This window comes from Rhineura floridana, chromosome 2, assembly GCF_030035675.1.
Source record: "Rhineura floridana isolate rRhiFlo1 chromosome 2, rRhiFlo1.hap2, whole genome shotgun sequence".
Lineage (NCBI taxonomy): Eukaryota > Metazoa > Chordata > Lepidosauria > Squamata > Rhineuridae > Rhineura > Rhineura floridana.
Genome location: NC_084481.1, coordinates 90,668,987 through 90,694,693, shown reverse-complemented (window position 1 = coordinate 90,694,693; position 25,707 = coordinate 90,668,987). Strand labels below are relative to the sequence as shown.

Sequence of the window (25,707 nt, the reverse complement as noted above, 5' to 3'; positions counted from 1 at the left end):
AAGTCATTCAGATCCAACTTTTCTGTGTGCTCAATTGGCATGCAACTGCCCCCCCGCATCCTTTTTAGACTTTTTCATAGTTATTCCACTGTTTCCCATGCACGCTATCGGGTAGCCCTTGATGGAGTGCTTCCATGCCCTCATCTCAATCACTGCTGCTCCCCTGCCCTCAACTTTTCCCATTCTGGGTATCTATGCAGTATCTCTGCACCTGTGAGCCCAAGCAACTATATATACACAATTTACATATACATCCCCAGGAAATGTGAAGGAGTGTGAGAGCAAACATTGCCAGCTTCTAGACATCCTGTTCACAATGGGCAAAATAAGAGGGTGGTATTTCACTAACTTTTTGAGCGGCGCAAGGGAGGGAGGAGAATGGGAGATCGTTCCATCGCTCAAGGAGAACTCCTTACGTTGATGGAATGATTGCCCTAGCGCTACACTGAATGCAACCCAGAGGGTTATGCTTTTTGGGGTGTGTGTGTGTGTGAGGGACATCCATTTCTTTTTTAAAAAAATAATTTTTAATGCAGAGGCTTGAGCAAGATTGAGGGTGCTTCCAGACTGTCACTATTTTGGGGTTTGATTCAATCACATACCAGCAAATCCAGGCTGCACAATTAAAGCTGATATTGGAGCTCCTGTGACACGAACCCGCTTTGCTAAAAGATCGGACTTTTTGTGATAAGGAAAGTGATGGGAAAATGCACTGGAAAGTGTGAGATAACATTTGCTTGATGCAACATCGTCTAATCTCCCCACAGACAAATCTGGATGAATGCTTATTAAGTAGCCAATGTCATTTAATTTCTCTACAAACAAATCAGGATGAATGCTCAATAAACAAGTTATCAGAAGTGATGTGATACTTACCTATGCCAAAATTCTGATATAGAGGTCTTGCACAAGACCTGTGTATGAATTTCTTTTTAAAATCCCAATGTACGTACTGCAATTGCAATCTCCTAGGTAATCCCCCATGCATGTTAAGATCTTGAGAGAACAGCTTTTTCAGACAGAGTTGTTAAAATTTCAATGTGCTTTCAGTATGCAATAATTGGTGGAAATAGGCATGTTTAGATCCTTTGGGCTGCCAGAACAAAATGGCCAGGATGTGCTTATGGGAGGAGCAAATGGACATAGAGTTGTAGTATAGGGACCCCTCATCAAATTATTACCACACACATGACAAATCACCCACCAAAATTAAAAACAACAACATTGAAGTGTACAACCAAGCATCTTTACCAGTGCTGACTGCGGATTCATAATGGGTTATTAATCAAAATGAAATTTCAAAAAGGTATTTTGATGGTGGAATCATGTGGCTGGTATGTAAAATTTGTGCGCATGAACAGCACTGATTCCATCTGAGAGTATCCAAACTCTTCCTCATCCTTAAAGGCAGAAGACAATCTAGCACAAGTTTGTCCATTAAATAAGCCAGGCCAGAAATGTGTATATAATAGGAAAAGAAAATGCTGTTTTGCCCACAATAAACAAATATACTGGATTATGCTAGATGAAAGGGTAGTCCAGATGATATTTGTGATCATTCTGACTTTAACGTGTCTGAATTTGCAGGTTACATCTGTTCTGGAACAACCGCTTCAGTCCAGGGCAGAATATTTGTGTTGTGCTACATAATCCCTTCCCCCAAATATCTGGTGCCACTCAGTGTACCTACTTCATTATTTGAGCTCAGATTGCATGTGCCAATCTTTCCATCGCTTCTCCTGCTGCATAAATTCAGTCCTGGAATATGAGCCTGGTGTGCTATCAACGCTGCTCTGTGTCTGGCTTTGCAGGCTGATGGATCCCATGTGCACAGTGGCTTTCATGCTGGGCCAACAATCAGAAGTGCCGCAGACACCAGAGAGCTTTGGTGAAGTGCAGATTATGGGAAGCTTTTATTTGAAGATTTGCTGAGGCCATTACTGAGATAGGACAACACAGAAAAACACATCAGATGGCTAAGGAGAGGTCATGATCAAAGTGAATGCCCTTCATCTTAGTGGCCAGCAATCAGGCTGAAGCATCGCTTTGCCATTTGCTAGTGGGGCAACTATTAGAGCGGGGAGGCATATGTAGATATCATGGGTAAGAGCAAAGACAAGATGTTAGGCAACAAAATCACATGCCAATGAACCACACGTTTGTCTTGCATGCAGTTTAGAATACAGTTTATCTGGCTGATATGTCATCCATATGTTTTTGGTAAGTCTCTCCTGTTGTCCCCTGTTCTTCATTGTGGAGTGTTAAACATTTCTTTCTGATGGAGAGAGAATAAAATGAGGGAATGTCACCAATGTGTATCTTACAGGGTTACCACATTTGCAAATGGCATCAAAAGGTGGATATGGAAATGTCAGTGACTCAAATTCTTGGTACCAAGTTCAAGTAACAATCAGTGGGCTTCACTAGAACATGGGAACATAGGAATCTGCCTTATGCTGAGTCAGGTCATTGGTCCATCTTGCTCAGTACCATCTACTCTGACTGGCAGTGGTCCTCCAGGGTTTCAAACAGGGTTATCTCCCAATCCTAATTAGAGGTGGTGGGGATTGAATTTAGGGCCTTCTGCTCTGTCTCTGAACTACGGCCATTCACTGTGCTGCAGTATAGCTCCAATCCCTGAAGCTGCATGGTGAGTCACAGGTGCTGTATGTGAGAGGTGAAGAGTTAACAGGATGTAGTGGTCCTGGGGAAATCCATGACCTGTTCATGTGGGATAGAATTACATATACCATATTGGACTGTTTGATTTGAGTGCCCAGAATCTCAGGGATTAAAGGTGTAATAGTGCCAGGCAACACATGGAGGAAGAATGCTTTTGGTGAGCCTCATGGTGAAATTATATGTGTGTGTATATAACAGGAAAAGAAAATGCTGTTTTGCCCACAATAGACAAATATACTGGATAATGCTAGATGAGAGGTTAGTCCAGATGATATTTGTGATCATTATGACTTTAAAATGTCTGAATTTGCAAAACTTATATATAGAGAAAAATGCTCAAACTCACTATATTATTTTAGTTTAGTTGATTGTAATGAAGTGGATGGATTGATAATTATTTGGAATTTCCCCTTATACTTTGGGATTCTTGTCTGGTGCAACCTCCATTTTCCTCTCAGCAATTCATTTCACCAGTGTTGACTTTAAAAACTTGATGAACATCCGAGCAGAGTTTTCTTTTCCACTGCCATGGCATGTGTGCCATTTGTGTGCCAACCACAAGTGCAATCAAGAACTTGCTGAACCCTCGATGCACAAAACACAAAATAAATGTGTTATTAATCTACAAGCAGTGGAGCAGAAACACACAAGTGGCAAACAGACAAAGGTACAATGAGTACTTTACAAAGAAATAAAAACCAAACCACCCTTTTGATTCTAATTCTTACCTGAGGAATCTTCAAGACTGAAGTTCCCTGTTGATATGATATTTCAATCTAAAGCTAGAATTCCAGGGAAGCAAGCGCTTGTTGCATGCATGTACAACATTCTCTCACTGACAAATGCCAACCTTTTCTTGTGCCTTTGCACACGAGCAGCTTCTATTGTGTGTTAAAAAAAATATTATAAGGCTCAAGTTTCAATTTATATGGCAACTGAATTTACTGCTAGGATGGATATGGGGGTAGGATTACCAGCTATCCTTTGCTTATAGAAGGGATGGTCCTTATTTAAAAGTAGCATCCCTTATATAAGGTGCTACAGACCTTATAACTCTGTAGAACTTAGTAAGTGCTCCATGATACATACCAAAAGGGATAGTTTCATTTTGCAATGTGCTTATTTCCCTAAATTATTATCTCTGTGTTGGCAGGAGAACTGAATGGATGTTGGGTCTTGTTGTAAGAACACAAGAATCTTGATCAGGCCACAGTTCATGTAGTTACCAAAAATCAGATACCTCTGGAAGGTCACAAGGGTGTGATGATGGCAACCATACACTCTCTTCAGCATTTGGTATTCACTCAGAGCCAGCACAAGGTATTTTGCTGAATGAGGAAGGACAAGGTTCCCCCACCCCCGGATTCCATTTACAGAAGCGTACCAGATTGGCATTTCAGTCTTCAACACTGATGATAAGGCTAAATTATGGGATGTCCTCCAACACCTTGCTGCCATCCTGTCCCCAGACCCCCAGCATCTGCTGCATGAGGAGGCAGCCTCACTCTGCTTAATGGTTGGGTCATCCCTTGTCAGCAGTATACTGACTCTGAACATAAAGGTTCAATTTTGCTTTCATGACTAATGGCAGTTTAGAGATTTTCCTCCAATAATTTGTCAAATCCTTAAAAAACAAAGCAAACTAAGGCAGTGGCCACATCCACATCTTATGATAGTGGATTCCATACATTAATTATACATTGCTTGGAGAAATATTTTGTTTTGTCTGTTCTGGACCTGCTGCTGGTCAGACTCACAAACCCACATGGCTCAACCATAGTTTGATTGCACAAATGATTGTGTGGTTAAAGAAAGCGACTCTTTGAATTAATGAAAGTGGTTGTTTCAGGTGTGCTACAGGAGACCCAGAGGGTGCTTCTGAAATATTGGTCCTCTCTGTGCAATTGCCTGGAGATGCTGTGTAAACATAATATCTTCCCTGAGCCAAAATCTCTTGTAACTTACAAGTGGGTCCAAGCAGAACATTCCTTGCGCTTTGTGGATCAGGGCCAGCCTTGAAGGCTAGGAGAAGGTCCTTTTATGGTAGCATTTCTCCATTAGAATTAAAAAAAAAAGCCACAACCACTCAACCCATAACAAAACAGAGGAGAGAACACAAACACAGTCGCTGGAATGTGTTCAGTGCAGGCCAGGGAGCAGTAATGCTGAGGAGCCCTTGGGTGGGAAAACAGATCAAATAATTAGGAGTGTGAAAAAAACCTCTTCTCAGCCATCAGTAGGATGATAATGCAGGAATGTGTGTCTGACAGGCAGGGCGTGACATGCAATGGGGAGAGCAAACATTTTCGTATGAGCTTTGTTTGGTCACTTGGTGAATTAGCTGAGACATTTCTTTGGGGGGGTGCAGCAAATAGTTTTGAAGAGTCAGAATAAGGGGGAAACATTCTTCAGCATATATTTTCCAATGCTGTTGGCTAATTGTCTAGCTAGCTACAAACAGCATCTCTTGCTTCATTGCACTCAGGCCCAAAGGCTCTACTTACCCAATGAGGTTTGAAATCTCTATTACAATGTTGCTGTTCTGCTTCTTGCCGTGTTTCATAGACTGTTTCCAGACTTCAGATTTCTTTTGTGGCCAAAAAGAACATTGTGATATTCCATAGAAATCATCCATATATTCATGTTAGCTGCCCAGACATGGTTTTGCTGGGTTGATAACGCAGTGGTGGTTTGCCACTGAGCATATGATCCATCCACAAACAGCCTCTTCCATGGTCATGCAGAATGCACTGGGCAGTTTTTGTGATCCCTGAATGCAGTTTGCTAGCTCTAAATCTATCATGTCCAAGATGGTTACCACTCACCACATTTGGCGAAATGGCTATTGACCAGTGTGGCAAATTGGCACTTTACTTCCGCCACCTTTTTTTAAAATAATTTTTTTAATACAATTCTTTTATACAAGTTCTATTTCAAAAAAGTGACCACCCTCTACCCTTAACAACGACAGATTTGTCATTGAGTCCTCTATGCTGCAAAATGCACTTTGACATCTGCAGTTCTCGACTGTCTCGAGAGCTTGTGAGGAATCTTTATTTGGAGAGACACCTTTTCGAGACAGATGTGATTTTACTTCAAAGCACTCAACATTTCAAAGATGATTCAGTCGTTATGAAGTAGATCCATATTTTAAATTGAAATGAGTTTGTGGTTTTAAATACAGTTATGCCAAAAGTGTTTTCAGTTTTTGGTTCAGCTTTTTCTGTGGTAAAAATGGTGCAATCAAAATATAGGTTGCAGATATTGCAAAAATTTAGAGGCGGAATTGAGATTTTGTGCCTGATTTCCCTGCATGACTTAATGAAAATATTTGTCAGATTTATTATTATTTCTATCGATAAATAATTCAGAACATTATTGTGTACTTTTCTACCCTCAAAACAGTTAATTGTTTTATGTGGTGAACACTTGCCACAATTTTGGCAAGTATAAAAAAAATGGTTGGACACCACTGCTCAGACATTTCTCCATGACTGAAGAAGTACAAGATCCTGCCTTGAACAAGTAATGGAGGAACAAGCAGGAGTATCCTGGCCACTTCTTCTGGTCATGGAGTGGGCTCCCATCTTGGTCAGGATAGAACAGGATGTAGGATTGATCTTGTGCCTGCTTGAGAACGAAGGAAGACACACAGGGAGAAAAATGAACAACTGGAGCTCATGAGGATGAGCAGTGCCACAAGGGTGCTCAGCCAAAGAGGCTCATGGAAGAGAGGGAGACTGTAGTATACTTCCCCTTCAGGGATTATAGTGAAACACTGTGTGTGCGCACGTGTGCACACACGTACACATACAGTGGCTTCTTGGTCTGTTTCATGCACCCCAGCTGTGCTCCTCCAGGGCCAAAGTTTTAATCAGTGTTTGGATTAGCAGTAGCAATGGTCAGATGGTATGCCTGGCCTTTGCCAACAGAGAGCTTACCTTCGAGTGTACAGGATGATTACCTGTGTGGAAAACCCTGTGGGAAACACTTGGGGGGGGGGAAAGGAAGCAGATTAGAGTAATGTAGCTGAGGCAGTAAGTTCACATATGACAAAGGGGATGAGGGGCAGGTATATGAGACAGTTACAAGTCAATTGTGCTTAGCAGCAAGTGTTCCCCCACTTTCCTCGCTTACTCCTGTGGCATTTTCTGCCCTGGAATACCCTGATATATTTAATAAAATAAATAAATAAATAAATAAATAAATAAATAAATAAATATAGAGGTTGAATTTGATGGTGGGTGTTTGAGGCTGGAGCCCCAAGGTGAAGTCCCTATGAGGGTTCTAGGCAGAGAAGTGTGAGCAATGTGGTCAGGTTCCCATGTGTGAGGTGAAGTTGTTTTGTCCACAGTGCTCCCTATGTGTGAAAAGTGTATTTTCCCCATAATTTTTCATCACCACAGTTCCCCCTTGTGAGCTCTAATTGTGTGCAACATGGAGACATATGGCCCCATGCTGCAGACACTATGGGTGGTATTCACCTCCCTCCTGTCAGTGCAAGGCTTTCTGCTTGTGCAACAGGACTTTCTCTCCCTCTCTCCCCCCCGTGTGCCCTACACCCTCCCCCAGATCTGCTCTAGAACAGATGTGGAGGGGGCGGGAGGAGAAGAGGTGGGAGAATGTTCCATTTCACAAGGAGAAATCCTTGTGCTGATGGAATGAGAAACTTAGTACTTTGTTGAATGCTACCCTATATCATCAGAGTTATGGACTCCCTGTGTGTGGTTTATATACCAATGGTGGTGTGCTGTGATTGGATGTTGTTCAGGTGAGTTGAGCTGAGCTACATTAGAGGTCTCAAATCCTTTTGGGCCCATGGACACATTTGTAAACTAGAAAGACTGTAGTGCCCCCTGCCCCCCTAACCAACCAAGCACACACCCTGCAGCCTATGCTACTGGCTACAATAGAATGTTTATTTCAAGTCTTAATTTCAGAGGGGCCCCCCCTGCAGGATCCAAGAAAGGCCTGTCCAAGCACGTATGTGCCTTTGAGCACTATGTTGCCAACCCTATGGTCTGTCATGGCAATGTGGGCAGGGCAGTCATCGATTTGTAAATAGCTAGTTTTCAGGGTTTTCCACTTTTCATCAAAGTAAATGGGAGAGAAACTCTTTGTGCCAAATCTGGCTGGTGTAAAGTTGTGCCATCAATAGGGACATGGCCGTGAACTGAAGAGGCGCAGGATATGGCAGAAGTGTGCTCCTCCCCTGTGCCATCCCTGTCCCTGCCCTCGACTATGCTCCATTTCATCCATTCCACCAGAACATGGCTTTGTTAGTGGCACATTCTTCTCACATATCTGGGCTGTTCTGCTACTGTATCTCTCACGGTGGCAGCGCATCTGGCATTCCACGGGCATAGTGAGCCTTCTGTGAATCTTTTCTCCCCTCAGCTGGAGGATCTTTAGCACTGGATTGTGCCCTGAATGTCCTCTTAAATCTGCCTTTTAATCTCCAAATGGTGCAGTATTAAAAGATGCCTTACTATGTAGCAAGACACTACAGACAGCTAGCTTGTGTAGTGGTGACATGCACCCTATGATATACCACTTGGCCACTGGTTTTTTTGTACTGTCCATTTATCCTCTTCAGATTATCATTCTTTTTTTTTTATTAATAATTTTTATTCAAATTTTTCAAAAAACAAACCAAACAAAGTCAAAAAAACATAACAATACCACCACAACAAAAAAAAAAATAGTTGACTTCCGATTTGTCGCAGATCAGCTATAAGTATACAATATACGTCAAACCTGTCCCTTAATATATACATACAGAATCCCTTTTCTCCATAGGCTGTCTTAATTAATCGTCAAATCCCAATATCATCATTTTATTTTGATCTTTCAACAAAAAGTCTAAGAGAGGCTTCCATTCCTTAAGAAATGTATCTGTCGATTTTTCTCTAAGTAAACATGTCAATTTATCCATTTCTACTAAGTCCATTAATTTCAATAGCCATTCTTCCATTGTTGGTGTTGATTCCATTTTCCACTTTTGTGCATATAATAATCTTGCTGCCGTAATCATATATAATATTATTCTTCCATATTTCTTTTCTATTTGTTTATCCATAAAACCCAATAAAAAAAATTCTGGTTTTGATTGAATATTTATCTTTAGAATTTTTTGCATCTTCCTACCTATCTGTGCCCAAAATGATTTTGCCTTTTTACACAGCCACCACATATGATAAAATGATCCTTCTTGTTGTTTATCATTCTTCTTCACTAAACCAAGGACTTAAAAGAACCAGTTATCTCTGATAACCTAAACAGATTCTTCCACTTCTACATCTTCAGTCTTGCACACATCTTCCATAGCAATAGAAGGGACACCACTCAACTATCTTTTCTGTAACCAGGTTTGTGTTTTTTAGCCAAACAGTAGACAATAAGCTACAGTTGAAATGGTAATTGCTGGTCTTCCTTGGCATCCTTTCTGGCTACTACATTACTTGTGTGATTCTTACGGACCCAATTTCGAGAAAGCCAGTTTTGGTTTTACAGCTCTACTCTGCTTTCATGAAAATTATACTGGGGTTTCTGCTCAGAAAGGTCTGTTTGGAAATCATTTAGTTGTTGCTTTAAAAAGTGATTGCAATTACAGGACAGACAATGCCTGTGTACATGCTATAGTGTTAATGTGTATCCAGTGCAGGATGCAGGCACATTTTTGGGTGCTGTACGCACAACATCATCCCCATGTCATCTCTATCTCACACTATTCATTAATCATTAATCTAAAGTGCCTTTTGCTGGAATGACTATAATCTGTTTTGTCCCAAGCATGTACTTCTCAAGCACTTGCTGCCTGAATGTGTACACAGAGAGTGCTTCCTTAGGTGACCTCCTATTGGACTGGACCTTCTGATGTTGCAGGGCTGTGCCACTGCCCCTCATTTCTGTAACCATTCACCTTTTCCCCTTTCCAGTAAAGGCAGGGGTTGGTGCTTTTGCAATAGAGGACAATGGTATATCAGTAAATGGAAAGGGAAGAGGTATTTCCTGGAAAACACAAGAAATCCTCAATCTTCTAGATATTTGGGGGGAGGAAAAAGATTCAAGAACAACTTAGAAGCAGCCACCACAATTATAGCACATCACTCGAGAGATCAAAAAGCAGGGAACAAACTGTGTATCAACATATCAATACACCAGTTTCCAGCCCATCTCTTTCTGATATCCTATCTTTTGAAAGACCCATGAAAAATAAAATAAAATAAAGGTTGGTAGAATTAAACATGCACAGCTGCAGCAGGGCATTACATTGTTTCTGGCAGCACTCAGAGGGCATGGGAACAGTAATTGAGGGGAGGGGAATAGAGACGGCCAGTGCACTCTAGTTGGCAAACTGGATCACCAGCATGTATAGATGGTGCGGGTAGCAGCTGGGGCTTTAACAAATATTACGGTGGGAAGGTGTGTACAATTGCAAATCATTATGTATAAAAGTTCTCTAGGGGAAAATGACCCGTGTGTATTTCAAAGGCTACATTTGTACACACCCAAAGAGTGAAACATCATCACATTGACTGCTGGGGCTCACTTTGCTCAGCCAGAAATAGTTCTTAGCCACAGAGTTTTTTCCTGCAAATTATATACTGGGTCAACAGTACAATTCACTGGAAATTCGGGGAGATACTTCCTGTTGAGAAGACCTTAGTGTGTGTTGGAAGGCTTAGGACAGTTCCTTTTGGCAGAATGAGCAACAATGTACAGCAGAGTGATATGGGAAGAATTATTTTACTTTTAATAAAGAGGAACAGACTGGATCAAGTTCAAATCCAGGCTGGTGGCTTCTTGCTGAATCAGCCAGGCTTGTGCATTGCTTGCTGTGATGTTCAGAGGATATTTGGTTGCCTGACTTTGTACGTCAAGAGTGCTTGATTCCAAGTGCATCTTATCCAGAAAATGAACCTGTTTGTTTCTGTGAAGATGAAGGGCAAAGCCTGCACAATAGTTCAAAATGTGACAGGCTCCTGGGAGCTCTCACAGCTTCAGTGTGTTGATGCCCTCTACTGTTTGGAAGTCAATATTGTAATGAGTTTCTTCTTTTTACAGCAGCAAGGGTTGTGGGTAGACTCCACTGCAAGAGAAGGAAAAAAATAAAAATAAAAAATTGGCACATTATAATAGACAAGGCCAAATGCAATTGTCTCTGGAAATGAGTGGAACTATATTTTGGCTGGACCTGGTGTTTACTTGGCATCTGTGGAAAATTTCTTCCCCCGTCCCCTTTTGTTCTTTTACAAATATTTCATAACATGGGTGTTTAATTAAGTGGATATGAGGACCCTCTGGTTGTGGCCAACTTTCTTGACTTTTTGAGGGCTTTTGCAAGTACTTGTCTCTCCTCCCACCCTCAAAAAAAAGTGAGCCCGATGTGGTACAGTGAATCAAAGGGTTTGGTTAGAATGTGAATTTTCTCCTCACCTACTTAGTGGCCTTGGGCAAGTCGCTATTATTAGTTTATCTTGCAGGATTGCTGTGAGGAAAAATGTGGTAAATACTGTGAAGCTTTATGTACACTAAAATGCTGTAAATAGCAACAACAATGATGATGATATGATAAACGGTAATAATAATGGTAAAGATGATTATAATGATAACAATGATTCTGGGGTCCTATAATTTTTTAACAAAACTTTGCGCCATCAAACTCAAAGTTAATGATAATCCCAGGGGGGCAGGAAGGGATGATCAATTGCTTCAGAGCCAAGTAGGGGAAGAAGGAAACCCCAATTTAAAAGTAATGCATTTTAAATCTGATTGTTCCTGAAGTAGCGTGAAAGATGATATGGTTCCTGTCAGGCTCATTCACTAGCTTTACAATGATATGGGGAACATCTGGATAACTAATGCATTTCAAAAGTAGACCACCCTCACACTCCATGGTTTAGGGGACATGGTGTGTCTGTGGTCAGGAAGAAAGGCTACCACCCACATTTGTAGGACTGGTGGGATCCAGTGCGACTGCCCCATTATCTGTTCATTCCTGCTTTCCTGTTCTCTGCAATTTTAATGTGTACCAGTGGTTGTAAGAAGCTACCTCATCAAACTGTTAAAGACCTATAGAATGGAGGATTTATTTATTATTACTGCACAGGACTGTGGACTGAACTCCACATGCCAGAGAGACTACAGGGCTGCAGTGGCCTCTCTTCTTAAAAGTTGATCTGGCAGTGTCAGTCCATGATATGAAACCAGTTCTATTAACTATTGCCCCACAGTGCTTGAGCACTGTCTTCAACAGTGTTTATGTGCAAAGCCTAGCAAGGAGTCAGTGTGAGATTTCAGAACTTGCAGAAAAATCTTCATTGGGCATTAGAATGCTAGAAATAGAAGGAATCTTCTCATGGAGTTTGTCTTTTTCAGAGACAGGCTGGACTGATTCTATAAAGTAAGGATAGGGAATCAGTGGCCCTCCAGATGTTGCTTGACTACAGTGCTTATCATCCCTGACAATTGGCCATGCTGGTTGAGACTGATGGAATTCGGCATCCAACGACATCCGAAAATCCATAAGTTCCCCATCCATGCCAGAAAAGGCTTTAATCGTGAATGTGTTCAGCTGCAGTCTCAATAGTGGCTCAAGTTGTGGTCATTTGTACGTGGCAGCCATGTGCAAAGATGGAAAATAGTTTTGGCAGGCTGAATATTTTAGACACATACACACACCCTCTTTTGGGACCAAGTCCTCATAAGGCAGCTAACAGCAAAATAATTTAAAAAACAATACTTCAAAATGTGTAACAGTATAATATAAAAGTAAGCTTCAGCCAGCATAAAATCATTCAAGAAATGGCTAGAAATGGTCCATTTGAAAACAGTCAAAGAGGAGGCTCGATGGAGATAGTAGGGGATGGGATTATAGTGATGTGGCCCTGCCACGAAAAAGTCTTAATATTTAGCCTGGTGCTTAAAGTTTAACATAATTTTGGGGAGAGAAAGAATTAGCATTTAACTAGAATGAAGAACCCAGCAAGAAATTGAATGTTCTGCTGTTCAGAGAAGCTGACTGAATGGGTCTTAGAGAGCTTTAGGGAAATTATCTTCAAAGGCTGTTACATTTGTCACTGTCACTATCCCTGACTCTAGACTCTTATTTAGTGTTTCTGCTTCAGGCTGTAAAAAAACAAAAAAGGTTTAAATATGAAATTCAGAAGAGCAGTACCCGTTTTGTGTAACCCAACTCCCTGTCCGTCACCTTTTGCTTCATAACGCAAGACCCCTCAGCAGGTCTTGGTGATCCTCCTGTCTTCTCTGAATGACAGCTTGAAGCAGTCCAGAATGTGTCTTATCCTCCCTAGACTGCCACTTTGATATGACTTTTCACCTCTGGGCAGTTGCTGTGGAAGCAGACTTATAAGGGATCTTACAGTGGGGTCTTGAAGTCTGTATACTTTGGATCTTTTCCCAAGCAACTACTCAGAGGTCTGGTTAAGATTCCAGTTAGTGGGGCGGGGAGCATTTTCCCAGTTCAGGTGGAACAGCTCAGTACTGGTAGGGCTGCTCTTGGGTGGTGGAAGGGAGGTGGTTACATTGCACAGATAATGCTAATAAAGCTGCCCTTTCTTTCTTTCTTTCTTTCTTTCTTTCTTTCTTTCTTTCTTTCTTTCTTTCTTTCTTTCTTTCTTTCTTTCTTTCTTTCTTTCTTTCCTGTGAGTGCAAGGATTCTAAAACTGTTTTCTTTTGTGCTTTGCCCTTTAGGCTGCCACGCCTTGCATGCCTGCTGGCAATCATGAGCTGGTAAGTGACCTGTTTCTTCTTTCCCTTTGGCTGCTGCTTTCTCCCCTCTGCTGCCACCTTAACCACCAAAGGCATTTGCGCACAGGTTGCAGAAAGACAGGCAACTGGAGAGCCTGCAAACTTACAGTGTGTTTCAGCCACACATGAGTTTATTTTTAATTGATTTTCTGGGTGTTATAAAAATATATGACAAACAGATAAAAGGGGAAAAAATAGACAGTGTAAACAAACATACGTTTCATACTAAGTGAATTTGGTTGCATACTGCTTACTGTGCTTACTGATGCATAGTACTGGGCTACACATATCCTTCAAAAAAAGTATGTCCAGTTGTCAAAACTGGAGTTAATTCTATATTGTCCTTCTTAAACATGTATATTATGTGTCAATCTGTCCTATTAGTGCCATAAAGACTGTCAAATCATCCTTGTAATCATGACACACTGTCTAGTTTCTATATACATTCTTTGCTGTTAATATGATAGTAAATACTATCTTCTTATCCTGCCAAAGAATATCTTTTAGATAGCTTAACAAAAAAAACCTTGGGATCCATTTCTATACTATAAAGGCTTTATTTATTTATTGTGGGGTTTGTTTGTTTTTAAAAAAGCATTTGTATCTGTGATATCTTGCTAAGGGAATTGCATATTGGGGTTGGTAGTAAAATAAGGCTGGGAGATATAGAGCAGGAAGGGGAGGAGTTTGAACGGGTGGAGCAGAATGTGGCTGGAATAAAGAGGATGAAGACTGATCTCTGGTGTCTCTCTTAAATTGTCTACAATACAACAGTATCCCAGTCTTCAACTCCAGGGACTTTCAGAGCAGTTCACTAAAATTTAAAAGAACGATAGAAAACAGCAATAAAATGAAAAACAGAAGAGGGGCACAAAAATAAAGTTTAAAACTGAGACAGTGGCCTGATAGGACATAATGACCACAGCTTCCTAAACTACAGTTAAGGATGCCCAGAAGGAGGGGCAGGCCTGCATATGCTATCCTCTCTCCCCTCCCCTCCCTTCCTATCTTTGTGTCCCACATTCTGCATTTCAGTCCTGATCTGTTTAAAACAGAATTCCCTGATGTGACCAGAACAAGGAACTCTGTTAAGTTAGTTTACTAACCAAGATCTTAAACTAACACGATCAAACCATGGTTTAAAGTCCTGGTTAATTAACTAACGTTAATACAGAGTTCCCTGTTTCATATATAATGGGGAACCCCGGTTTAAACAGACCAGGGTTGCCATGCCAAAAAAAGGGAGGAGAGTGATGAATGGGGAACATGTGGGTCCAAAGTTATTTCCTGACTTCCTAAACAATGGTGTAGAAAGTCACAATTGTTACATCTGAAATGGCTGCTTGTCATTCAGGTTAAAACCACTTGGAAATGTTTATGATTAAATGGTGTGTGAATGCCTTAAATAAAGAAATAGTTTAAAACAGAAAATTAAAAACTTCTTTAACTGGTGATGAAAAGACATTGGGGTCAGTGCCAGGGGAGCCTCCCTAGGAAGGGCATTCCAAAGATAGGGTGTCACTGCTGAGAAGGCAGAATAGCAAGCCTTTGCTATTTATTCCTTACATAGGCAAAGTAGTGATATGTGGCCCCCAAATACCCACCATGCCCCTGATACTTTTGCAGGACCATTTTGTCCCCATATAAGTAGACGGGATATGGGGTGTCTTTCAGAGGGATGGTCTTGCTGAATTCTAATACTCAGGAAATGATTTTCTACTTATGACCAGGTGGTTGCAGCCCCCCCCCCAAAGAAAAACTCTGCTGCATCCTGGAACGGTGGAGCAGCCTAGCACCATTCCTTCTAATGTTGAAGAGAATGCCCCAATTGGACATTGCCATGGGAATAAACCTTGTGCAGGGGTGTTAGGTATTTTTAGGGCTCTGGAGGCACAGGGCCATGACATATCTGTGCATATGCTACTTGAAATGAACAGATGCTTTGGGTCAAACTAAGACTGCTGGTGCTGAGGTTCCAACCAGCACTGAACTTTCCACTGCACCCAATTTCTCTGTCAGCATTTTAAAGCTTAAAAATGGGAGGGTGGAGGGAAAGGGGAGGGAGATCCAGGGCATGGTGCAAAAGTGCCAGATCCTTGGGTCCCCTGGGCCACCTGCTAACAATGTCCCTGGCCTTGTTGTGTTCATTGGAACTCCTGTACGAAGCAAAGAACTGCTACACTGAAATGCTGTTCTCTCATTATCTGTGTGGTGCATTCCAGCACTATCACGATTGACTCTCACTTTAACATGATTCTCCTTTAATTTTGTTTTGTTTTGTTTTCATGTGAAAAAGTGTCCAGCCTGCAAAGGCAGATTCTTCTGGCAGATTCCATCCCTCCCAGATCTGGAAAGGGTGGAGTTGGCTTAGCAAAAGCTCCAAATTGGTTTGCAACTCTTACATATTAAAAACACCCACATGTTGGTCCAATCGCACTGTAGGGCCCAGCCTGAATAAATCAGAGTTTAACTTTGGAAATCATGTCCTTGGCTCACCCAGAGGGTGGGTGGTAGGTGGGAGGAGGAGGTTTGTTTGGGGTCTATGCTGTAGCAGCTGTGCAAGAAGTCTATTTGCAAACAGTGAAGCCAAGGACCCCTCTGACATTTTTAAAAAGAAGTCTGAAGACAAAACATCTTCCTACTCTTCCTACTTGGGATTACAAAGGCTAACATTTTCCATTCCAAGAATACAACTCTTTTCTGGTACTCACATTAAAAACTGAGGCCTTCCCTTTAGTGGCACGGACAGTTTCCACAGTGGGAAACTGGAAATCACAGTTACAGTGGGCTACAGTGGGCTGCAGAGCTGGTATGCCCTTGGCTCAGGAAAAATAAACCAGAGGTGTTTCCAGACTGTGCTATTTTGTGGAAGGGATTCTCTGTGCTATTTTGTGGAAGGGATTCTGTTGCCTACTAGCAAATTCAGGTTATGCATTTAAAATGGATTTGGCACTCTTGTGCAACAAACCCACTTCCCCCAAAAAACAGACTTTTATTTTTGCAGTAAGGAAAATGCACAGAAAAATGTGGGATGGCTATTGATGTGACACTGCATAACCTCTCCACAAACAAATCAGGATGAATGGCAGTAAAAAGGTTGTCTGAAAGTGATCTAGGAGTATAGACATCTGCATGTCCAGCGGTTGTAATCTGGCTTTCTAGCAGTGAATCTGGTGGCATCTGAAGAAGCTCTGCCTGCCACTTTAAAAAGGAGTATTGTTTTAGCCCATGTGGTTGTAGCGGGAAAACTTGCAAAAAGATGAACAGCATCTGCAGAAGCCTTAGAAGTCAGAAGCAGTATGAGGGTGGCTTGTGGTGGTTGGGGGAAAAGTCTACATTAGTGATCAGCAGTAGATGGCCCCTGACAAGACCTGGCCCTCTGATCTCATGTGTTTCTTCACCCCCATGTTGCAGAGAAAGAGGTGGCAAGAGAGTGTTTGCAGCTGTTGTTATGGGAACTGCTGGCAGAAAAACACTGTAGCCCACCGCCACTCTGTACCCTCTCCTGTAAAACTAGCTACCGTCCAAAGCAGTGCATTCCTACTTAATCAACTCCGTACATGCCCCCATCCCTAATTTTCACCCTTCTGAGCATCCTCTCTTCATTCTCCATCCATCCCTTGTCATTGTCCCATTATAAATATCTGCCCTGAATTTCAAAGTTATGCAAAAACACGCTGACATGGGCTTGAAGAATTAGGTAAATGCAAACTTTGCACAGGCTATTCTGCATGCAGAATTTTAGTTTCCCCTGTATACAATATGGACTCAGCCAGTCCCCACAGGCCACTTAGTGGGAGGGATCCAAGACATGGGGAGCATAGAGGGACCTAGAACCCCTTCCCCAAAGGTTGGCTGAGGAAGGTGACCCCAGTCCCCCACCCCGAGATGATCAGGCACACACAAAAAGGCCTGCTGCTGTAGCCAAAGCTAATTTGTAAAGAATAGAGAGACTGCTGCATATTTTCTGGGACCCAATAATCAACTTACTGTCTTGCTCGCTGTGCCTTGGGAGTGGAGCTTTCCTGTGGAGGGTGGGCCTGAGCTAAGTGCTAAAGTGTGGAGAGACAGACTGACAGAGGTGAGGTTGAGAGTGGATAGGTTAAGCTTGAATAGTGAGCTTATTCTAGTATTCTATAATATTCATGAGCGGTGTCTTTTCAGTACAGTTGGGATCCCTTTTGAATTTAATAGTTGCTTTTATATGGACCCACCTTTGCCCCCCCCAAATATGATGGGTTGCTGCTGGGTAGCATTTGGTTTTGTCAGCCCACTTGTGCTAGTGTGGTATTATTAGTTTACACCATGCAACCCTATTTGCTTATACAGTTGGTGCCATAAGTCTCTAGCTGTCTTCTGTGATAAAATGGTTTGTCTGCCTCTCTTACTTGGTGATGAAAACTTTAACTGACCCACAATGTCCACATGAACCTTCTGTGTATCACAGAGGGGAGCCTGCACCTTTAGCTCCATATTCTAGAGCAAGGTCACAGGGACACCCCCTCCCGCATCTTGATTTGAGGTGATCAGGCTTTCTGATTTGCCGCTAAAATTACATGGGTGCAGCATCTGTGGAGCAACTTCTAACACTAAAGCAGGAGTGCATGGAGAACATAGGCTGTGGACCCTGGCACATGTAGATGCATGTGGAATGCCTATCCAACCTTTTTAGAGTTCCAGTGTAGAGGCATCATTCCTGGATATCCCTTAACTTGCATGGCCACAGTCTCAGACCATGTAAGCATTCTACACTTGGAGTGAAATCAGGCATTTGGCTCCATTGCAGATCTCACTGCAGATCACCAAGTTCAAACCCACATCTCCAAAATGCCCATCAAATTGTTACCTCTCCTGTGCCCTTTCCATTCTTAGAACGGTCCTCCTCCTGCCAGACACAGCTGAGGCTATACAAGCTCTGTGTCACATATTCTTTCAGAGTGCTTGGCACTGCTTTCCAGTGTAACACAATAATTCCAGCAGATGCTTCTTTGGACTTTGTCATTATTACCCAAATCTTTATTTTTGGCCTTTCCTTGTCCTGGAAATCTCGAATAAGTGAGTAAGTCAGAAGCTGTTAGACAGGCAGCAGGGTACTCTGGCTCAAAGCTTTGAAAAGCCCCAAGTTGCTGTGAAAGAGGAGCAAAGAACTCTAAAAGAAGCTCTCTAAAAGAAGCATGTTCCATCTGCGCTGACATAAACAAGTATCATGAGCAGGAGGCATGTCCTCCTTTTCATAGGTGTTTCTTGTTTTCTCATTATAAAAGCTGTGACTAGTAATGGACAGTCTCCCCCAGGCTTGATTTGGATTGGGGCTGTCAATAACATGAAGCATTGTAGAACTGGAAGAAAAAGTTATCCTCCCCCCTGCCAAGTTCTAAATGGTCTCAAAACTGCTGCCCCACTGGGCCTCCCAATCCATGCTACTTTGCCACTGGCATGTCAACTCTCTCACACATGCCCTGATGCTGCTACACAATAGTACTGCAGCATCCTGGGTACTGGAGATCCTAAAATATGCAGTTTTGCCCAGAGAATCAGCTATATTTCCCAGAGTCCCTTTCACCTGAGATGCTGCTGTAGCAACATTTCTTCCAGGTGCCAGGTAAGGAGAGATATGCCTTTCTGCTGTCTCTAGAGCAGTAGCTAGGTGGGAATGGGAGGGAGGGAAACGTTTCGAGTTCTCTGTTCCGAGTTCTGCTTTAGTTTAGATGATAATCTGAGCCAGAGAAGAACTGAGTCTGTAATGTTTATTTTGTGTTTAAGGCAATCATTCCACATCCCCATGGTTTGTATTTTTAGCCAAGGAAATATGAATTTCAGCAACATCAGTGGCTGTAATGGTATTTTAGCATACAGCAGTGCTGGGGTTGGGGCCATTGTGTGTATGGAAGCCCAAGAGGAACATACTGTCAGATTAGCCATATTCACCAGCATTATAATCCCTTCCTCTTTCAACAAACCTTTTAAGCAGAGGCTTTATCTCAGTCTGTGCCTGTGCTAGAATTGCTTTTTAAGATGTTTTTGAAGTTGTGTTTTAAAGATATTTTAAAGATGTTTTGTTTTAATATGTTTTTAAAGATGTTTTGTTTTAATATGTTTTACAGTCTTTTGTTTTTAAGATGTTATCTGTCTGTCTATCATCTATCTAAAATCCCAACAAATCTCACACATTCTCTTGTTGTGCTTCCCATGGTGAGCCCCTCCTTTCTGTGGCAGGCATGAAGTTCAATGTGACAGAGACAAGCTTCCAATCCCCTCTCCATCTCTGAGTTGGGAAAGAGGGGAGGTTTCTTAAGTGCTCAGAGCACTTTTGAAGCTGAGCACACAAGCACAACAGGGACAAGCCCCCAATCCCAGCTCTAAGCTGGAGACTGTGGAATTATTTAGAGCACCTCCAAAGCTCTCTGCAGCTGGGATGAGCCTCCATCATCCTCTCCTGTTTGGAGCTGGGGAGGAGAATGGGGGATAATTCCCCAAAGGTGCACTGGAGAAGCACCCCCAAAGTTTATTGATATGTCAGGCACTTGACCCTGCCCCTTTGGGGAGGGACTGGTTGATAGTGAGCTCAACATTTGTTTAGCTGCCAAGGGTGGGCAGAACTTGTGGACTTCTATCCTTATCTTAGCTCTGGCAGCTAAACAGTTCATTCATGCTCGGAGAAAGTATATCTTATCAGATGGTAGTGATAAACATAACATGGTTGTCTCCTGCTTGAAATACAGATTGCAGAATCAGACCAAACTCAGTTCCAGTCGGCCATTATTTTTGAAGTTCCAATCTGGTAACTCTTGATATGTGTGTGTCTGTTCTTTAGCCGACATACCAAGGTCTAGAGCCCTCCAAATGCCCTATGATCCTTTGCCAAAAAGCAACTTGCTTGGGTAGCTGTCTTGTTGGCATACAGAACTCTGTCTTCTTGGGCCATTCAGTGTTACACCCCTTCCGGATAGGCAACAAGCCAAGTTAGCATTTAGAGCTGGTCTCATTCAGGTACCTGCTGCAATCCCTGCCAAGCCACATGCATGCCTCTTTAAATCCAATTGTTTCTCCTTGGTCACAACAGGGCATTTTGACTCTGTTTTCATGCTCCTTTGCTGCCAGCTGCTCTGTAAGTCTATTTTCACAAGTGGTCTGCCTCTTATTATCTCAATACGCAGATTAATCGCTGTGCACACACGGGCATATTTGGATGGTAAACACAACAAATGCGAGGGCCCTAAGAGAGCTTCCCAGTCTGGCCATTGACGTTTATCTGTTGAAGGCACATGCTCTGGTCTCTTTGGGACTGTTATTGTGGGTTTGTCAAGGAAGCTGTGTGGTGTGCTAGGAGCCAGCTTCTCCTGAAGGGCTGCCGAAAAACCTGTACATTTGCCAGGAGCCCACAGTATATCCACAACAGCACCATTGTGCAGATACAGTGTGGCATGCTCAGGGTTCCTTGGCTGGTAGGCATTAGCAGTTGCCGGTGGGAAATATTTTGGAGGATTATAAGTCAATGCTTGCCAGTGAATGCTTCCCAAGTTAAGTGAAGCAAACATCTTCCCTTAAAACAGCAGCCATGAGGAATCCATATTTCTCAGGAAGCATGTTACCATTAGCCATTCCTCTTCTCAGGTGGATGTTCCCTTCCTTTCCATTCTGCAATATTTTTGCTGGTCATAAATTCCCAGCCTGCCCTGTTGTTAAGTTTCTGCTTGTTTCTCATTTGCATGAAAGCATCTTGGCTACGCAGAGATGTGAGGAGATGGCCATGTTGGGTCAAATCCTTATCCTTGATTTGTCATGCGTACTTTGCAGTGCATAGGGCTGAAATAGTCCTCTCTTCTCAGAATTAGGGCTGCAACTTGTAAGAAAAATACTTCAATTAAATTTAGGGTTTCCAGGTTCATGGCCTGAGACTGATCCTGTACTTTAGGAGAAGAGAAAGTCAGCCAAGTGCAGGTGTTCTTGCAACATTGTAATGGGAAAAACCACAAGGTGGAATTCTCCCTTTCCCCTGCACACCTTTTAAAAATACAGAAGACCTCTTGGTTGAGCCTCCAAGAGGTCTTCTCTATCTTTAAAAGTTGTGCAGGGGGAAGGGAGAACTCCACCTTGTGGTTTTTCCCATCACAGGGTTGCAAGGACACCTGCACTTGGCTGACTTTCTCTTCTCCTAAAGATACAGGTTCAGTCTCAGGCCATGGACCTGGCAACCCTGATTAAATTGTGGACTCTCCTGGATCATAGGTCCAATCTGATGCATTCTTCCAGATGTAAGCTAAAATGCTATTCAGAAATGTGAACAAGGCATAGAGCAGGATATTTTGCTCTATTAATGTACAGAAGCAGTATGTGAACTAAAGAGGAAACCTGAACTCCTGAAAAACCCTTCAATAAATAAATAAATAAATAAAGCTGTGAGCAATATTTTTAAAAATATTCGTAATTAGTACACAACAACAAATGAGAATTTGAGATCCCGAGTGTTGCCTTGAACTGCTGTCAGGACTAATATGCTAGAGGTTTTATTTTTAATATTTCCAGCAAAGCGTCTTAGCCACTACTCTGGCAGAGCAACACATAAGCCACAGAAAACAGGGGTCTCTTATGTGCATCTGAACTACCTTAGGCATGGATTGTGCTTCATGATTGCTGGCTTGGAGAGGAGCATCTACCTCCAGTGGCACTGAGCCTTGCTGCTTCTGTTATTTACATCAGTTTGGGGGGGGGAAGCCCCAGCTTTTATAGCTGATTCAGGAGATGAGTTGGGTTCCCTTGCTTTTCTGGGTGATCACAGCTCAGGTTGCTAATTGAATTACATCTGGGACATTTAACATTGTTCTGTGCAAGGAACCAAATGTGCTTTTTCCTACAAAGGCATTTCTTTTTCTTTCTTTACTTTTGGAAAGAGTAGATGGAGAAATTGATTAGCTTATTTATTCAATTTGTATGCTGACTTTGGCCCAATAAGGTCCTTGAGATGGTGCGCAATTACATCTATTTAAAATAACACTAAAATTGAACTAAAAAGTTCATAAAACAGCCAAACATTATTATAAATTATAATAGTAAAAGAAAAAGATGTTATATTACAAAGAAAATCAAATAAAATGGCAAAGAATAAGAAGAATAGTTCAATTAGCCATCTCTAAAAGCTTTTCAGAACTAAATGGTCCTACACCCTCTTCTAAGGGTCTGAAGGGAACCCACCCAGAGGATCTGACTAAATGGAGAATTCCACAGAATCAGCTCCATAACTGAGAAAGTCGTCATGGTAATCACCCAGTCCTGAAGAATTGCACTTACTACTTGTAAGTAATCTATAAAAATTGGCAAGTTGCTGGGGAAAACTCAAAGACTATTTAACCAAACATATGAGTCAGGGAACTGGCATCTGTTACTACTCCCAGTTTTTTGTCACCCCCCCCCAATGCCTAGCTCTGATGTCAACATTTGCAATACGAATTGTGAAAAATTGTAAATAAAACTGGATTTTCCTTGTGACTTTTTAAAATTTGGAAACCATTGTGGCTGTTGCAAAGTGACTATTGTGAACTAATTAGTTTTCTTGATCAGTTGAATGACTGATGTAGTGATGGGTGGGTAGGCCTTGACTAAGGATGGGTGCTTCAGTCAGATTTTGACACCAGATTTTACAATAGCTCACTTGTTCACTCTGTTTGTGGAGGGAGCATGCTTGCTACAAACTCAGTGGCTTTTCCTTGACACCAGATTTGCATTGGGTGAGAATTTCGCTTAAGTCCCCCTCAACTGACCCCTTCATCATGATATGGCGAGGTGAGTTACTCTCCTCCCTTGAAATATACATAATGCTGCAGGAGCATTATGTGCTTTCAAGACTCAAAATGGCACTTGAGCAGCTGAACAGAAAATGAAGCAACCAGGGAAGTAGGGGGAAAGAAGAGAAGGGAGGAAGGAAAGGGGAGCGATCTGGAAGACTGGGGTGTGACAGAGGAATCATGGGAGAGAGAGAGAAAGAGAGTTGTGCCTTTGCCTGCAGGTCTGTGAGGTGCCATGGCTCCGGAGCCCCCCACTGCTGCTGCCACTGAGCCACTGCTGCTTGTCCCACACCAGAGCTTGCCATGCAAGGAACCTCCTCTATCTCCACAATCTAGCCCGGCTCGGAGACACTGCTGAGTCCACTGCTCTTTGCTTCCACCTTTTCCTTTCGCTTTTCCCACCCTTCTGCACATTTAAGGGGTTAATATGCCAGAGAATAGGAGGCAAGTCTAGAGAATCTCTTTAACATGAACACTGAGTCAGTGGCCAAGTTGAGAAGACTCTCTGGGCTTGTCTTTTGAACATAGTGGTGTTAACCCATTAAATTTCCTTCTAACCTTGCTGGGGGGCAGTGTTGAACCAGATAAACACAGAAGATAGTGAAAACAAACAAACAAAAGGGATGGAACCGCCTTTCAGTTCACTGGAATTAAATCAGAATTGGATCAGCAACAAGTTGCTGGTATCCCTTGCCTTGTCATGAGCTGAAAATGGCAAGCTTGATTCCATGTTGCAAAGGAACTCCCCAGAATGCTTGCTTGGGTAGGATAAGTGTATATGTTACTTCTGAGTTGGTGTAGACCAACTATTCTATGATAATAGAGATCATTAAAGGCAGCTTCATTAGACATGTGGAGGCCCAGAAAAAATCAGGAAAAAAACCAATTTCCCTGCTTTTTCATTTTTTTTAAAAAAAATGGAAAAAATAGGGGGGAAGCAGGAAAAAAGTTTTTTCCCCAGGCTGTCACATCTTTATCTTCATATGTCTTCTAGAAGGCATTTGAATCTATGAAACTGCCCGTTACTGAGAAAAACTATTAGTTCATCATGGTCTCTTCTGACTAGCAGTTGCTCTCCAAGGTCTCAGATATGGATCTTTCTCAATGTTGATCCCTGAGATCCTTGTAACCGGAGAATCTGGGAATGGAACCTGGGACCTTCCGCAGGCAAATGGTGTTCTATGTCATTTAGCTAAGGCTTCTGCCCTGAAAGGAGAGGACATTGCTTGGTCCTAGCAACAAGGTACAAGATACTATTCCTGCAGTCCAGCAGGACAACTTGTGTTGGAAAAAAAAGTGACTGTGTAATGCGGAAGCCTGTGTATCTCTGCTGTTGTCCCAATATGCCATGCATACACCCAGGAGACCAGTAGCTCAGCTCAACCATCCAGTCCTTTTAAAAAGCACCAGTAGATGAGGCATATAATCTAGAAATGAGTAATAGCCGGTCATAAGCGTTGCTGAAAAAGGAGCCTTCATGGGAGATTGCTTTTTTGCCACCCTAAGGCTCTGGTTGTTTCTCTCAGTTTTTGACTGAGATGGTTTCCTCTGACAAGCTTCTGGGATTAAATACTGGTAGAGGGTGAAGTGGCATCTCCCTGGTCCAGCCAGTTCCACTAAGACTCCACCACTGGAGGCTTTGACCACGCCCCCCTGGTTGTTTCTGCATTCCCAAAGGCAGGGCTGTGTGTGCCATGCAGTGTCTCCCTGTGCCCCTTAAGTGAGCCTGCTGCTGTCAGATATACTGCCCCTTTACCAGTGTTGGCAGCAAGATTCAGCTGCTAGTCCAGTTAGCTTCTGCATATGGAATTGTTGGGTGTGTGCCATCTTGCTCTTAGGTAGCAAAATGTCTTGGGCTGGCCCCTGGACTAAATGAAAACACAGAGTTGTAATGGTAACAATTTCTTTTTTTTTACGATTAACATGGCGATGCAGATCTCTTGAGTTAATAAAAATTTAAAAGTGGTTCTCTGAGTGATTTGTTATGCACTAAACATTAACTTCCTCTCTGTCCATTAAAAATCAACTTTGTTACAAACTAAGGAGACTGGCCCAGCTTACAGGGATTCCTGACCTTTTGAATCTCTTTCCTCAGTTATGGGAAGGAAGTGGGATTTCTGAACGTTGCCTGAGAATATGCAGTTTAGTACTATAAATAAGTGGGGGAACTTTGAACTTGAGCTAAGCCTTCATACTTTATCTTTCTCTCTCTCTTATACAGCCATCCACTGAGGAGAATCCTGCGAAGCACGTAGACACCCCGGTAAGTGAAATGACTTGCCTCTGTTACAGCAGAGTACATTTAGGAGAGGGAGTGCCCCATTGCCTTGTGACCAGTTCTTCTGCTCCTTGTCACATGGCTTCCCATCTACTTCTCTGCAGCTTTTCTGTCTTTCTCTCCACAATCTCCCTCCAAAATCTCAGGGCGCCACATCCTTTAATCTTCAGTCTTGCTTATCCTACTATGTCT

The 25,707-nt window shown here is 42.4% G+C and overlaps 1 protein-coding gene across 17 annotated transcripts in view; it reads left to right on the top strand.

The window, feature by feature from the left end:
• Positions 1–25,707, top strand: part of TNS1 (tensin 1) — a 471,254-nt gene that overhangs the window by 280,473 nt on the left and 165,074 nt on the right. For 14 of the 17 annotated variants that reach the window (XM_061609240.1, XM_061609248.1, XM_061609246.1 and 11 more), the window contains 2 exons: positions 13,399–13,437; positions 25,459–25,500. In XM_061609240.1, coding sequence (XP_061465224.1) covers positions 13,414–13,437; positions 25,459–25,500 — 66 coding nt within the window. In that variant the 5' untranslated portion in view covers positions 13,399–13,413. The remainder of the gene's footprint in view (positions 1–13,398; positions 13,438–25,458; positions 25,501–25,707) is intronic. The other 3 variants (XM_061609243.1, XM_061609257.1, XM_061609252.1) reach the window with 1 other exon arrangement.